Source organism: Myxine glutinosa, unplaced genomic scaffold (genome assembly GCF_964187855.1).
Source record: "Myxine glutinosa unplaced genomic scaffold, kmMyxGlut1.1 SCAFFOLD_873, whole genome shotgun sequence".
Taxonomy (NCBI): domain Eukaryota; kingdom Metazoa; phylum Chordata; class Myxini; order Myxiniformes; family Myxinidae; genus Myxine; species Myxine glutinosa.
In genome coordinates this window covers 116,746-132,500 of record NW_027616968.1, presented here as the reverse complement: position 1 = coordinate 132,500, position 15,755 = coordinate 116,746, and the positions used below count along the sequence as shown (strand labels likewise).

At 42.8% G+C, this 15,755-nt stretch overlaps 1 protein-coding gene across 2 annotated transcripts in view; it reads left to right on the top strand.

Annotated features, from left to right (window-relative positions):
- The window catches only part of LOC137426689 (glycine receptor subunit alphaZ1-like), a 115,889-nt gene that overhangs the window by 805 nt on the left and 99,329 nt on the right, over window positions 1-15,755 (top strand). Inside the window, exon 2 of one of the 2 annotated variants that reach the window (XM_068115480.2) lies at window positions 93-232. The exons of the other annotated variant lie outside the window; for it this stretch is intronic. Coding sequence (XP_067971581.1) covers window positions 93-232 — 140 coding nt within the window. The remainder of the gene's footprint in view (window positions 1-92; window positions 233-15,755) is intronic. 2 annotated transcript variants of the gene reach the window in all.

The following is a 15,755-nucleotide window of genomic DNA, read 5'->3' as shown; positions in this document are numbered from 1 at the left end:
GTGCATTGAGTGAGGGAAGGATGCATCCTTGCAGCTGGATAACCTTTTCCCATCCCTTTTGTTTTTTGTTTTCTGTACCTACCAACCTCCAGTCAGGTATGGTTCTTTGCTTGTCTGGCTCTGGCTCAAACAAACAAGAAACTGTACACGACAATCTCCCCATCAGATTTCCTCGATGAGCTCGTTGGTGAAAAATCAAAGTACGATACTCGCATCCGACCTAATTTCAAAGGTATGTTTCGATTAGTTTTTTCAGAATAAATATAAACGTTTTACCTGGACTACACATGCATGCACGGGCTCTGGGTAACCCTTTGGTAACCCTTTGGTAACCCTTTGGATGCAACTCAAAGTTTGGTTATTCCTGGAAAATACATGGCAGATAGGATGGGTTCTTTTCTAAAGGCCAATGATCTGAGCATGTAGTAATTGGGCTTCAGATGCATCTTGGACAATACTACTCTTCCGACTACAACCAATTCCTCTATGTTAGACATGGGGAACCTCCGGCCCGCTGGTCAGATATGACACGCGTAGTGATATTTTGTTCAGTATTTTGCAAAGCTATACTATGTAGGATGCAGGAAGGGCTGGAAAGATAAGGTCGAAGACGCTAAAGACCCCAGAATGTTGTTTGCGAAAACAAGACAGGCACAAATAAGAACGGGACTCAGTAGAGGGCAAGCCTCCGCCTGCTTGGCCATATCACTCAATGGTGAAGAATCACTTTTTAAAAATTCTACTAGCTGGATCCGGATCTTCACCAAAATCTAATCGATTCTTCCTCGTCACACTCACAATCTGTCCAAGAAGTTTCGTCCAAATACATCCATAACTTTTTGAGATATCCTGCTATGTATCGTTTTTGGTCCTATCTCCCAATGGTGAAGAATGACCTAGAAATTAAATAATTCTCATATCCGAATCCAAATTCAGATCTTCACCAAAATCGAATCGATTCTTCCTCGTCACACTCACAATCTGTCCAAGAAGTTTCGTCCAAATACATCCATAACTTTTTGAGATATCCTGCTATGTATCGTTTTTGGTCCTATCTCCCAATGGTGAAGAATGACCTAGAAATTAAATAATTCTCATATCCGAATCCAAATTCAGATCTTCACCAAAATCGAATCGATTCTTCCTCGTCACACTCACAATCTGTCCAAGAAGTTTCGTCCAAATACATCCATAACTTTTTGAGATATCCTGCTATGTATCGTTTTTGGTCCTATCTCCCAATGGTGAAGAATGACCTAGAAATTAAATAATTCTCATATCCGAATCCAAATTCAGATCTTCACCAAAATCTAATCGATTCTTCCTCGTCACACTCACAATCTGTCCAAGAAGTTTCGTCCAAATCCATCCATAACCTTTTGAGATATCCTGCTATTTATCGTTTTTGGCCCGATCTCGCAATGGTGAAGAATCACTTAGAAATTAAATAATTCTCATATCCGAATCCATATTCAGATCTCCACCAAAATCGAATCGAATTGTTCTTCCCAGACACCCAACCGGTCCACCAGTAGTAGCCGGATCCGAATCCGGATCTTCACCAAAATCTAATCATTTCGTCCTTGTCACATTCGCTACATCTCTGCCAAATTTCGTCCGAATCGGTCCACAGCTTTTTGAGATATTTTGTTCACAAACGGACAGGGGTGAAAACATAACCTCCATCCACATTTGGTGGTGGAGGTAATTATTTTGTATTACCAAAAAAGGATGAACAGTTTCAGATATAAATCAGTGAAATAGGTGAATATTTGTTTTGTCCTTGACCGTGGTTGATATAATATTGTTAAGAAGCGGAAAGGTGACCCAGAGTCTGAGCGCCTGCTTTTCATTGAGAATGATTACAGTAGTTCCATTACCTGTGTGCACCTGTGCTGTTTAAATTTATCATACAGTTAAGCTGTCCAGCCTGGGTTCAAATAAACAAACACACACACACCATAATCACTCATGATAAACTGTCATCCTGGTGTTTCAGCTGTCATAACATAAGCTAACTGCTCCCTAAAGTCTCACGATGAGAGTTACTATTAACGAACTCTTGCTGTGCTCATCGCAGAGATATCACATATCACACAGTAAGAGCTGTTCGGTACATTCAACATGCCAGGTCCTTCATCATATTATGTTTCATACAAGTTGGGAGTCACCCCCCTTATGCTGAATTAAACACAATCTAAGTCGTCTCTCTCAATCTGTCGCCAAAACACTGCTTTTCAGTTAACCAAGTTTCCAGTCCTGAGTTGGAGTTCATTTTAAAAATTCATTGTCTCAGCAAACGCTGGTCCGATTGACACGAAATTTTACCATAGAAGCGCCTCCGCCTGTATAATGTTTTTTATTCGTAATTATGACGTCATAGGTAACGTGTAACGGACGCCATCTTGGAAAAAAGTTACACCTATATATCTTCCAAACCACTCGATGGAAAAAGTTGAAACATGGCTCATTGTCAAGCACTCACCATGGGGAATAAGATATGTTGATGATGATGTCATCGGTGCCTACATTATGACGTCATAATTCGACGAGTACAACGCTTGATCCGATCAGTATGAATGAAACAAAAATTCCTCTGCAACCGTTAGTCGGATGGACACGAATTTTTCAGAATATGTGTGGCTCCTGTATATTTTTTTCATGATAACTATAACGTCAAAGGTCACGTGGTACAGACGCCATCTTGGAAAAAATCGAAAAAAGTTACACCTCTATATCTCCGAACCCGCTCCATGGGAAAAAATTGAAACATGGCTCATTGTCAAGTACTACCCTTGGGGAATAAGATATGTTAATGATGATGTCATCGGCGCCTTCGTTATGACGTCATAATTCGACAAGTACAAGAATTATCCGATCATTGTAAAAAAAATTTATCAGCAACCGTTGGTCTGATGGGCACGAAATTTTCACCATAGGAGCGCCTCCTGCTGTAGAATATTTCATGATAATCATGACGTCATAGGTCATGTGGTACAGGCACCATCTTGAATAAATCGAAAAATGTTGCACATTCATTTTCCAGTTTCTGCGGTGACAAGCCGACCACACAAACCTTTAATTGGATCTCACGAAGCTTTCCTACTATAGAGGGGTCAATATATGGTTGAACCCCCAAAAAATTGATACAAAAGGTTTTTCAATGGATTCTGGTACCATTGGGCATGCTAAAGAAGAATGTGACAATCCACATAACAAGTTTCTTCCAGAGGAGTCGGAGGATGACGATGAATAGCGACTAACTGTATAAGACAACAAATGCCTAATGAGCTGGTAAACCTGGCTTACTGGATTACCTGATTACTTTGTGCTTATTTAAGTAATTTTGATGATTTCCTGGGTGCCTTAAACCTAGGTATACACACTGAAAAAATCTCTCTAGGTTGACTACTATTCGACAGAGCCATTTTAGTGGATCAGGATGTCACCTTGGGATGCCATCTTGGACTTGTCAATAAATAATTAACTGATGGTAATTTTATTGATTCAATTGGATTCCTTGGGCCCTAAAACCTAGGGTTAGACACCAAAACCACCTTTCTAGGTTGAATAATAATTGAGATATGGCCATTTTAAGCTCTCGGCGGCCATCTTGGACGCCATCTTGAAAATGACCCCTTTCCGGAAGTCAAATGTTACTAGATTTTTAGTATGTTATTTAGCATGCGCAATGGTACCGGTATCCATTGAAAAAACCTTTTGTATCAATTTTTGTGGGGTTAGGTGAGTTTTTTTCGTATATTGACCGGTGACCCTACTACTATGCTTTGGTTACGAACGGAAAAATAAGAGGCATTACTTTCGTACCGACCCTCGTATTTATATATTTATTCTATTTTTTGTCAAGCTGGCTGCTTGGTCAGGTGGTTAAAGTTATTTATATTCTCATGGCTGTTTACTCTCTCCAAACCGTACTTGTCAAACATGTTGACTACAACAAACACCCGTCAGCATGAGTTGCGGGAGGTCTTTGTCCTGCGGTAGACTGGATTCGGCTGAAGGGAGAAATGAAGAGCTAATGCTTTTCAATTTATATTCTTGATGAGTGTGGAACATTGATCCACCATTAGGACATAGTAGCACTTGCATAATCCAATATGGTAAAAACACATTTGGTATATATCACGCAGATTCGTTACAACATGACTATTTTACATTTTAAATATCTACAATGGAATTTAACTTCTTTGTTTTGAATCATCCAGAATTTTGGCAAAACTCAAATGCTGTGATTTTTAAATGGAAATGTTTATAAATAAACCCATTGCAGTTTAAATAAACCCAATAAATAAACTATATAATAATATATAATAATATAATATATTATTATTATATTATAATTATATAATTATAATAATATAATAATATAATATATTATTATTATAATAATATAATAATAACCAATTATAATATAATATAATAATAATATAATATATAATAATATATATAATATATAAATATATATAATATATAATATATATATAATATAATATATAATATATATATAATAATATATATAATAATATAATATATAATATATATATAATATAATAATATATATAAATATAATATAAATATATATAATAATATATATATAATATATATATAATATAATATATAATATATATATAATAATATATATAATAATAATATAATATATAAAAATATAATAATAATATAATAATAATATAATAATAACCAATTATAATAATATAATAATATAATAATATAATATATTATTATTATATTATAATTATATAATTATAATAATATAATAATATAATAATAATAATATAAATAAAATAAATTATAAATAAACCCAATAAACCCATTTATAAATAAACCCATTGCAGTTTTAACGGCGTTGGACGAAAACAACTTATTCCGGAAAACAACTGAGCAGACAAGGAACGGGATGCATTGGTGCAAACAAGCTGAACAGCTAGAGGAACTGTGCTTTACAACTGACGTCTGCCTGACGTCACAATCCTTACGTTGCATTCAGGAGAGAGTAAACATGCCACAAGGGTACACGGTGCAGGTGGGGCTGGAAATTAACATAGCCAAAGCAGAGAGCATGAACATACATGCTACACACCGACAATAATATCCGGTGCAACGATTCATAAATCAGAGAGGTTGACAAGTTTACTTTTGAGGGAGATGGTTATTTTTGAGGGGGAAAAGGGAGAGATCTTTGTAACAGCTTATACCATCTTACGTGATCGCAACAACATTCACACATAATGGGCCAGGACAGTGGGGAGGAAAATAGGGGACTGGTAATGTTAGGGGCGAAGAGGGACTCTCTCTATCAGGGTCTGGCTATTCACGTCAGCCTTATGAGCCGCAGTCCTCCCAAACATTGTTTGCATAATGGGAGCACTATGGGGGATTTATGGTAAAAAGAAAAAAGAAAAAAAAAGAAGCTATTCGCTTTTAAAGATTTTTCAATTTAGGGAGATTTGGATTAGGGAGAGGGGGATCATTCTTGACACCAAATGTTTTTTTAAATTACCAAAGTTTAATTTCTAAACTTTAATTACTAAAGGCTTTAGTAATTGACACCAAATTTTGTAGGGATAGTGTAGACCCCCGAGTCCTGGTGTTGGCTTAGCGGTTAGGGTGCCGGCTTGGGATCCTGGGATCCGGGGTTCGAATCCCGGTCGATCGCTGAATTAACACCAGGGGGGTTGACTCAGCCTGTCATCCTTCCGAGGTCGCCAAATTGAGTACCAGCTCACTTGTGTCGCAAGAGGCGACAAACAGGGTTGGTGGCAGGAAGGACATCCGGCCATAAAACATCGCTTCAAAGAGGGGACCACGGTGCCCGAAAAAGGCCAACCCCTGCTCTGTGGGGCAAAATGGCCTCCAAAGGTGGTTCAGCGTAGTCTCCATGGGGAGGTAAATGATGAAAAAAATTGAGTTCTTCGCTTTAATAGATTTTTTAGATTTAAGCATAGGATATGGAATAGGGCCGGGTATGGCTAATCTATTTAACTGCTTTAATTTATTGTGACCAAACTTTTCAAGGATGTCAGCCCCATGGGGAGTATAATGGAGGAGGGCATGTGGTGGGTGAGGGTTGGAGTTTTTGAAAAGCGGATATAGCTTAGTTGTGTTTGTCGTCTTTAGAACAGTTGGGGCATAGCACGTGGAACCCCCCACAGCACTGAGCACTTGTTCCTAACTCAGAGTACTGTACTTGGTGCCATCACCTGCCATCTATTTCTCGCATTGTGGTTGAGGGAAGTGAAGGTAGTAGGGGTTTGCGTAAAGCAAATTAATACGTTTACAAATACGCAAACGTGGTTTATCTTAAATGCTCTGCTGAAAATAAACACCATTATTTATGGCACAGGCTTTGGATAAGTTTAAACAGATGATCTAACTTCAAAGATTTCTCAATTTAGTTGAGCCCTGACAGTAAGTACTGTATTTACAAAACTCAGAGAGAGCACAAAGCACTGATCATTGCTCTTTCATCATTCATTTGGGAAACGACAATATAAAGACAGGAAATGAAGGATTCCAATGTTTACTCTGGTTTTTTTTTTGTGTGTGTCTACAAGATCGAAGCTCGTGGAGGCCTAACATCAATCGCATAAAAAAATGGACACACAAAACATACAATAAAGGCAGCGGGAGACAAGATGGGGAGGGAGAGGGAAGCACACAAGTACAACAGCAGAGAACAGGGACATCGGGAGATCTGTGGGAGGGAGAGGGCTTGGGGGGAGGAGGCATGGGAAGGCGAGGGGTGGAGGGGGGGGGGGGGAAGGTATAAAACACATGGACACTGCTAGAACTTCCAGGAAGGAAAGAAGTCAGGATTTCAAAAAAACGTCGTTCAAACGTCGAGGCCGTCAAAAAAAACGGCCTCGTCAACGTCGTTCAAGTTCAGGTGTGAGGTAATTCACCAACTTATGCAGATATGCCTGCTGGTTAACTGACATATCAAAAAAGTAAGTACCAATGAGGTGGTGGGCAGATGATGCCACCCAAACCATAACATGTGGATGGTCTTACACTTCAACGCAATGTGGATGAGCATCACTCCAAAAGGAAACTGAGTGGAGATGAACTGAGGTAAACAACACACGTCACTAAACATAACCCTTTTTGTATGCTAAGCCGAGGCTCGTATAAGAGCTAACACATGGAACGTATAATAAAGGGAGGAGAAGAGAGAGAGAGAGGGTGGAGTACAACAACAGTAGAGAAAAGGGACATCGAGAGATCTGTGGAAGAGAGAGGGCTGATGCGGAGAACACGGGATGATAAAGATGGACACTGCAGGGAATTTCAGGAAACAAAACGGAATTTGAAGGAGGTGGGTTTGGGGTGTTTTAATGGGGGTAGAAAAGATCAAGGTTTTGGATGGGGGGAAGATAAGAGATGGTGGTGAACAGCTGTTTTAAAGACCTGGAGGGAGGAGTGGGATTGAAGAGAGTGAGGGAGTTTGTCCCAGAAGCGGGAGAAAAGAGGAATGAAGGTGAGCAGAGAGTCTTGATTTCGGCAGTTTAACCATAAGAGGGTTGCAGGCAGATCTTGTGCGACCTGTAGGAATATTTGGGGGACAGAGCACAGAGTGAGCTGGGGGAGCAAGGCTGGAGAGGAGTCGGTAGAAGACGGAAAGACCACCAACCTGCCTGCGGTGAGTGAGTGAAAGGCCCTCGGAGTTAGCTTCATCGCGGGAGATTCCAATGATAGATTGGAATTGATAACCACTGAGATAGGGTTAGGGTTGGTATGTGTTTGCTTCCCCAGTAATGCACAAATGTTACAAACTGCCCTCATTATTGCACATCCATTCCACCATATTTTACACACCATCTTACATTTGGTGTCATTAATTCAATTACAGTGGAGAACTCGATCACATTTGTGTTAAAGAATGGCAATGCCTTCAAGGGAATAGCATGCACAAAATCTTTCACAGCATATCATTAGCTCATTTGGTTCCATGGTGACAGTTGTTGGTTGATATAATTTCGCCAATGAATCTCAGGGCTGGGAGATAAGGGGAACATCACTTGATTGCCTTCTATACAGTCATGTGACTAATAAAGGTTGAATAATGATTCTTTTTTTTTTTATCCAAAGAGGCCTTTCGCTAGATGTAGCATCAACAATGTCTTTTGAAGATGAATATACATTCTTCCTGCAACATGTCGCATGTCGACAAGAGCTTCGCGTTGTTGTTGTTGGGGTTCTTGGTGGGTGGTCGATTTTTGAAATGTGCACCCATTAGTCGGACAGCTGTCGGACCACGCCCACATCTGTCAGTTGACTCCAACCAACATGGCAACAAGACTATATGATATGGACGCCATATTGATTTTCTGGTGGACCTAACACGTTAGGCCTATGGGCCTCTGCTGATTATACACTGTCTGGGTTTGTTGTCAGATTTCCCTTTGGTTGTTTGGGTCGAGGGACCCCAAAAAATCTAATCATATGTGGAATAATAGCAAGGTTTAATCAAGCCCATCAGAATGCATGGTACGAGTTAATATTTTAACAGTGCATTAAATGTGTGTTTCCCAATCGCGCTGTTCATCTTTTAAGAGTGCTGTAAATATGCGTTTCCCAATCGGTCTGTTACCGGATTTTGTCGTAGGTCGTGACCATAGTGCGGTCATGCTTGTTTTTACCTTCGCAAAAGCGGAAGGTTATGTTTTGATCGCTGTGTATTTATTTGTATGTCTGTGTGTGTGTGTGTATGTTATTCGCATAACTCAAAAAGTATTCAACCGAATTGCATGAAATTTGGTGGGATGATTGGTTATTATACGGGACACATTTGATTAGATTTTGGGAGCAATCGGGTCAAAGGTCAAGGTCAAGGTCACGAAAAGGTCAAAATCGTATTTTTGTTGTTCTGTTCCCTACACTCCCATGCCAAGTACAGAACAGTAGCTGCGGCGAAGGTATGCGCTCTACCGAGTGCCCGTTCTAGTTCTTTCTTATCATGGTGATAGCCAAGGGTTGTTGTCCCTTTTCTGTGTCTCGAAAATTTTTGAGTCAAACCTGATGATAATTACCCCCGCCAGAGAAGAGGGTATTGCATTTGAGTCCGTTTGTTTGTTACTTGGCAAAAAAGAAGTTTTTTTTTTGCAAGTAGGTTGATCACTCCGGTTTGTGTGTGTGTTTGTGTGTTTGTTTGTGTGTTTGTCTGTCCGCTCACTTATACTTGCCTACAGGCCATAATTTTAAACCGATATTCAACTTCACCAAATGTTAGAGTTCATGGTCCGACAAAATCCTATATATTTTTGAGGTCAAAAGCTCAAAAGATCAACATAGGCCAAAGGTCAACCACCTTTTTTCAAATTTCTAAAATCCTCAATTTTAATCCGATTGACTTGAAATTTGAATAGGATTTACATATGGGCTAACTGATTTCAACCACTAGCTATTTTTGAGATCAGCGTAGGCCAAAAGGTCAACATAGGCCAAAGGTCAACCACTTTTTTCACATTTCTAAAATCCTCAATTTTAATCCGATTGACTTGAAATTTGAATAGGATTTACATATCGGCGAACTGAATTCAACCACCAACTATTTTGGAGATCAGCGTAGGTCAAAAGGTCAACATGAGCCAAAGGTCATCCACTTTTTTCACATTTCTAAAATCCTCAATTTTCATCCGATTGACTTGAAATTTGAATAGGATTTACATATCGGCGAACTGAATTCAACCACCAACTATTTTGGAGATCAGCATAGGCCAAAAGGTCAACATAGGCCAAAGGTCAACAACAATTTCAAATTTCTAAAATCCTCAATTTTTATCCGATTGACTTGGAATTTGAATGTGATTTTCATATCAGCTAACTGAATTCAACCACCAACAATTTTTGAGATCAGCATAGGCCAAAAGGTCAGCCACTTTTTCAAATTTCTAAAATCCTCAATTTTCATCTGATTCACTTGAAATTTGAAAAGGATTTTCATATCAGCTTAGTGAAACCAACCAACTATTTTTGGAGGTCAACGTAGGTCATAAGGTCAACATAGGCCAAAGGTCAACCACTTTTTCAGATATCTAAAATCCTCAATTTTCATCCGATTGACTTGAAATTTGAATTGGATTTTCATATCAGCTAACTGAATTCAACCACCAACTATTTTTCAGATCACTATAGACCAAAAGGTCAACAACAATTTCGAATTTCTAAAATCCTCAATTTTCAACCGATGCACTTGAAATTTGAAAAGGATTTTCATATCAGGTTAGTGAAACCAACCACCAACTATTTTTGAGGTCAACATAGGCAAAAAGGTCAACATTACATATGCCAATTTTCTAAAATTGTCAATTTTCATCCAATTAACTTAAACTTTGAAGACGATTTGCATGTCAGGTCACTGAATTCAATCATTTTTTTTTTTTTTTAGGTCAAAAGGATGCTCTTCCGAGTGCCATTCTACTTTGTTCTGTTTTGCCAAGTGTCACTCTATGAGTGATTTTTCATTTGACTGTCTGTCTGTCTGTTTGTTTGTCCGCACAGAATAAATCCGATTTTCTCTGCAACCGTTGGTCCGATTGACAGGAAATTTTAATCATCGGTGCACCTCCTCCTGTAGATTTTTAAAAATGATAATTATGACGTCATAGGTCACGTGGTACGGATGCTATCTTGGAAAAACCGAAGAACTGCACTTCTATATCTCCGAAAGTGCTGCACAGAAAAAATTTAGACATGGCTCATTGCAAAGCACTCTCCATGCAGAATAAAATATGTTAATGATGACGTCATAATTCGACAAGTACAAAACATCATCCGATCATGATTACATTTCTTGAGCGTCATCTAAGGATAGATTGGTGGAGAAAAAAATACGATGATGATGTCATCGGTCACGTGGTTCTGCCGCCATTTCTTTTTAACACAAAAGCCTTAAAACCACTAAATAACGTCCTGGCGAGGGTCTGCAATTTCTGATTGCTCTTTCTTGTTGACGTTAGTTATTGAAGGTTGTTCCGTCTTTAAAAAAATTTTCAAGCAAAACCAAGATAACACAAAAAGTGATGTAGTTGGTTTAAAATCGGCAGTATTAAACATGAGAGAAGATTTGACTGAGGTTTGGTTCGAACAGTTAATGCTGAAGAGGATTCTTTTTATATTGAAAACACCAAGATGAAAATCAAAAAGCACAAAGATGTAGAATGAGCAAATTCAAAATGCTCGTATACAAAGAGGATGAATGTTAAAGTGACAGACATATGCAAGCCGTAGCTACTTTGCTCATCATACCCAATGTCATAATGAAAATCTCATTCTGTTATGTCATGAAAACAATCTGATTATGCCGAGGTAATAACATTATTCTTAACACACGAAACATCTACATTCAATTTTACTCCTGAATTAGCATACATATCCCATTATACAAAAGGATTAGCAGGTACTGCATAGCCATAGTTACAGGCCCGAAAAGCTAACCTCTTTCAAAAGATATGATCACATAGTTTACATCAATATGATTCCACATAAATCCAGCTTCACTTTTCCTCTGATGGGATACTAGTTGATGGGAATTCTAGTTATATTCAACTCTACCAGGAATGTAATCATATGTCAAGCCCAGAACTAGACAAGCTTATAATCAATTAATCTTTCCTGTTGCCTATCAGCTGCTTCCACAAAAAAGAATTATATTAAAGAATAAGAATGGCCGCACTGTGGTCACAACCTGCTACAAATCTGGCAACGGGTCAATTGGGAAACGCGCATTTAAAGTATTCTTAAAAGAAGAATAGCATGATTTGGAAAAGCATTTAATGCGCTATTAAAAGATTAACTTGACATCTCTCATCCATGTCACCCTCCCCACAGTTATATCAGAACGCGAGCTGATTCGTCACATGGTCAGATTGTTTAACCCCAATATGGGGCTGTTCTGAAATTGCATAATACTATTTTTTTGGGAGCCACTTATTCGACATTGATTTGATTTTTCGGGGTACTTCATTGTGAGTAACACCTGACCCAAACAAAGCCAATGGAAATCTGACGTGACAAACCCGGGCAGTATATAATCAGCAGATGTCTTGATGTCTTGATGATTGATTTTGGCAGTTTAACCATAAGAGGGTTGCAGGCAGATCTTGTGCGACCTGTAGGAATATTTGGGGGACAGAGCCCAGAGAGAGCTGGAGGAGCAAGGCCGGAGAGGAGTCGGTAGGCCTGATGTCTTGGGCCCACCAGAAAACCAAGATAATGGCCATATTATTAGACCCCGTTGGACTTAGTCCGAAACGGGGGCTTATGTATTTGGTCTCATCAGGCCGTCCGTGCGTCCGTGCATCCGCAACCATATCTCGGAGATGTATGGACCGATTTTATTAATACTTGGCGCAAAGACAATGCATGACGGTATGCATGTGCATATCATTTTATTTCACAATGCAATCAAAGATGGTCGACTGGTGGCCACTTTAGTTGTAAAAAACCTAATGTTGAACTCGTCCTCAACCATTTCTCAGACATGCATTTGCCAATGTTGTTGAAACTTGGCACACAGATAATGAATGATGGATTACATAAGCACGTCATTTGTTTCAAGATCATATCCAATATGGCTGACTGGCATCCATTTTGTTACCTAAACTTGTCTCCAACAATTTCTCGGACATGCATTTACCGATCTTGTTGAAACCTTGCACTCAGATAATGAATTATGGCTTTCACATGCACGTCATTTCTTTTCAAGAACAGATCCAATATGGCTGACTGCCAGCCATTTTGTTACCTAAACATGTCCCCAACTATTTATTGAACATGCGTGGTCTGATTTTGTTCAAACTTGGCACAAGCTCTGCACATGATGGCATACACGTGCACCTCACTTTATTTTGTGATCTGATCAAAGATGGCCGACCGGTAGGCTGGTGGCCATTTTAGTTGTAAAAACCCTGATATTGACCACGTCATCAACCATTTCTCGGACATTCATTTACCCATCTTGTTCAAATTTGGCAAACAGATAATGAATTATGGGTTACATATGCACGTCATTATTTTCAAGATCAGATCCAAGATGGCCGACTGCCATCCATTTTGTTACTTAAACGTGTTCCCCATCCATTTCTCGGACATGCATGGACCGATTTTCTTCAAACTTGGCACAAAGACAATACATGAGTATACATCTGCAGGAGACTTTGTTTTGTTATCCGACCAAAGATGGCTGACTGATAGTCTTTAACACCGTACAGCTAAATTACTAAAACCACTGAGGGGGCTATGACATTTTATGTTTTTTGTTTATGGCTCCGTCGACGAAGTCGCGGGAGGCATTATGTTTTCAGGTTGTCCGTCCGGCTGTCCGTCCGTCCGTTCGTGATCGGTTTTCGTAACAGCGATAACTTGAGAACAGCTGAAGGGATTTTAGTCAAACTTCGTGCATGTATGCATAATGAGGTAGAAATGAACTGATTCGATTTTGGGGTCACGAGGTCAAATGTCAAAGGTCAGAGGTCATCTTAGGTAAAAATCCTGTTACTGAAGGAGCTCGGGCTCCCACGTCGATCGGAAGAATGGACGCGACAAAAAGCTGGAATTCGTCCGAGTTGCTTTATTCAAACAAAACACTCAGGTACTCTGAAAAGCCCGTTTATCGGGCAGCAATATATATACACACATTATCCCGGAGCGTTTGCCCAGGAAAGGTGAGAGGGGGCGTGGCCGAGCATCTCGACCGAGGCCTGGCAAGTTGAGCGCGGGCCTGCCCGGGCGTCCTGGACGAGCTCGGCATGGTGATCGCTCCGCGTCCTTGATAGGTGCAAGGCGATTGTGAAAACCCAGCGGTAGCCGCTACACACGTTCCCCCAGAATCGACTTGCACCGGCAGGGTCAATTTGAGGGGGGTCCTGATGACCCGGCCGAAGCGACCCCTGGCGGGTCGTGGGGGGGGGGGGTCTGGTGTGGTGGTGGGCGGTCGAGTGGGGGGCACCGTGGACGGGGGGTGGCCTCGCCGCGGCGGAAGGGCCACCCGTGTTGGTTGGTCGACGTCCACGTGCGCCGGCTTGAGGCGGTCCACCGCAATCCGGTCCGACCTGCCGCCGATGTCAATGACGAACGACTTGTCGTCCCGACGCAGAACCCGGAAGGGCCCGTCGTACGGCGGCCGGAGTGGCCCCCGATGTGCGTCGTGACGCACAAAAACATACTCCGCTGTGCGAAGTGCTGGGGGGACATAGGACTGGGGGTCACCGTGGTGGGATGTTGGCATGGGGGCAAACCGTCGGGCGGCCTCTTGGAGGTCCGAGCGCTGGTGAGCTGCGGACCAGGGACTGGTAGCGTCGGGCACGAATTCGCCTGGGACGCGTAGCGCCTGGCCGTAGACAAGCTCGGTGGTGGATGCCTGGAGGTCCTCCTTGGGGGCCGTGCGGAGGCCCAAAAGGACCCACGGCAGCCGGTCGGCCCAACCGCCGTCTTGAAGGCCGGCCATGAGCGCGGCCTTCATGGAGCGGTGGAATCGCTCGCACAACCCGTTTGCTTGGGGGTGGTAGGCCGTAGTACGGTGGAGCTTGACCCCCAGGTTGCGGGCGACCGCGCCCCACAGCTCGGAGGTGAACTGTGGTCCGCGGTCTGATGAGATGTCCGCCGGTGCGCCGAAGCGGGCGACCCAGGTGGCGATGAAAGCCTGCGCCACGTCGGCGGTGTTGGTGGAGACGAGGGGAACGGCCTCCGGCCACCTGGTGGTCCTGTCCACCATGGTGAGCAGGTGTGTGAACCACCGTGACGGGGGGAGGGGGCCCACCAGATCCACGTTGACGTGGTCGAAACGTCGTTCGGGCACGATGAAAGGTGCCAGCGGGGCCTGGGTGTGTCGGTGGAGCTTGGCCCGTTGGCAGGCTGTGCAGGTGCTGGTCCAATCGCGGACGTCCCGACGAAGGCCGTGCCAGACGAATCGCGCCGACACCAGCTTCTGGGAAGCTTTCCGGCCCGGGTGGGAAAGGCCGTGGAGGGAGGCGAAGATGCGGCGTTGCCAGGTGACGGGCACGATGGGGCGAGGCTGGCCTTGGGAGACGTCGCAGAGCAGGACAGTGTCCGCGAAGGGGATGTCGGCCAGGCGGAGGCCCGTGTCCGCCGGCCGGAGGGCTTGCACCGTGGTGTCGGTGGTTTGGTCTGCCGCCATAAGCGCGAAGTCCACGCCCAGGTGGACCGCGTTCGCGCTGGCCCGGGAAAGACAGTCGGCCACGGCGTTGTTTTTGCCGGCGACGTGCCGGATGTCCGTGGTAAACTCCGACACGGCGGAGAGGTGGCGTTGTTGGCGGGCCGACCACGGCTCCGTGACCTTGGCCATTGCATAAACCAACGGCTTGTGGTCGACTAACGCCGTGAAAGGTCGGCCCTCCAGGAGGTGGCGGAAATGGCGGACGGCCAGGTGTAGACCGAGGAGCTCACGGTCAAACGTGCTGTATTTGAGCTCGTTCGGCCAGAGCTGCCGGCTGAAAAAAGCGAGTGGCTGCCAAACCCCGTTCACCCATTGCTCATGTACGGCGCCCACCGCGTAGTCGGAGGCATCCGTGGTGAGGGCGATGGGAGCGTTGAGCACCGGGTGAGCGAGCAGTGTTGCGTCGGCGAGGGCCCGCTTTGAGCTTTGGAAGGCCGTGTCCATTGCTGCGGACCAGGCGATGTCGTGCTTGGCCGGCTTGCCCCGGAGGGCTTCGTAGAGGGGCCGCATGAGTTGAGCAGTGCAGGGCACGAAGCGGTGA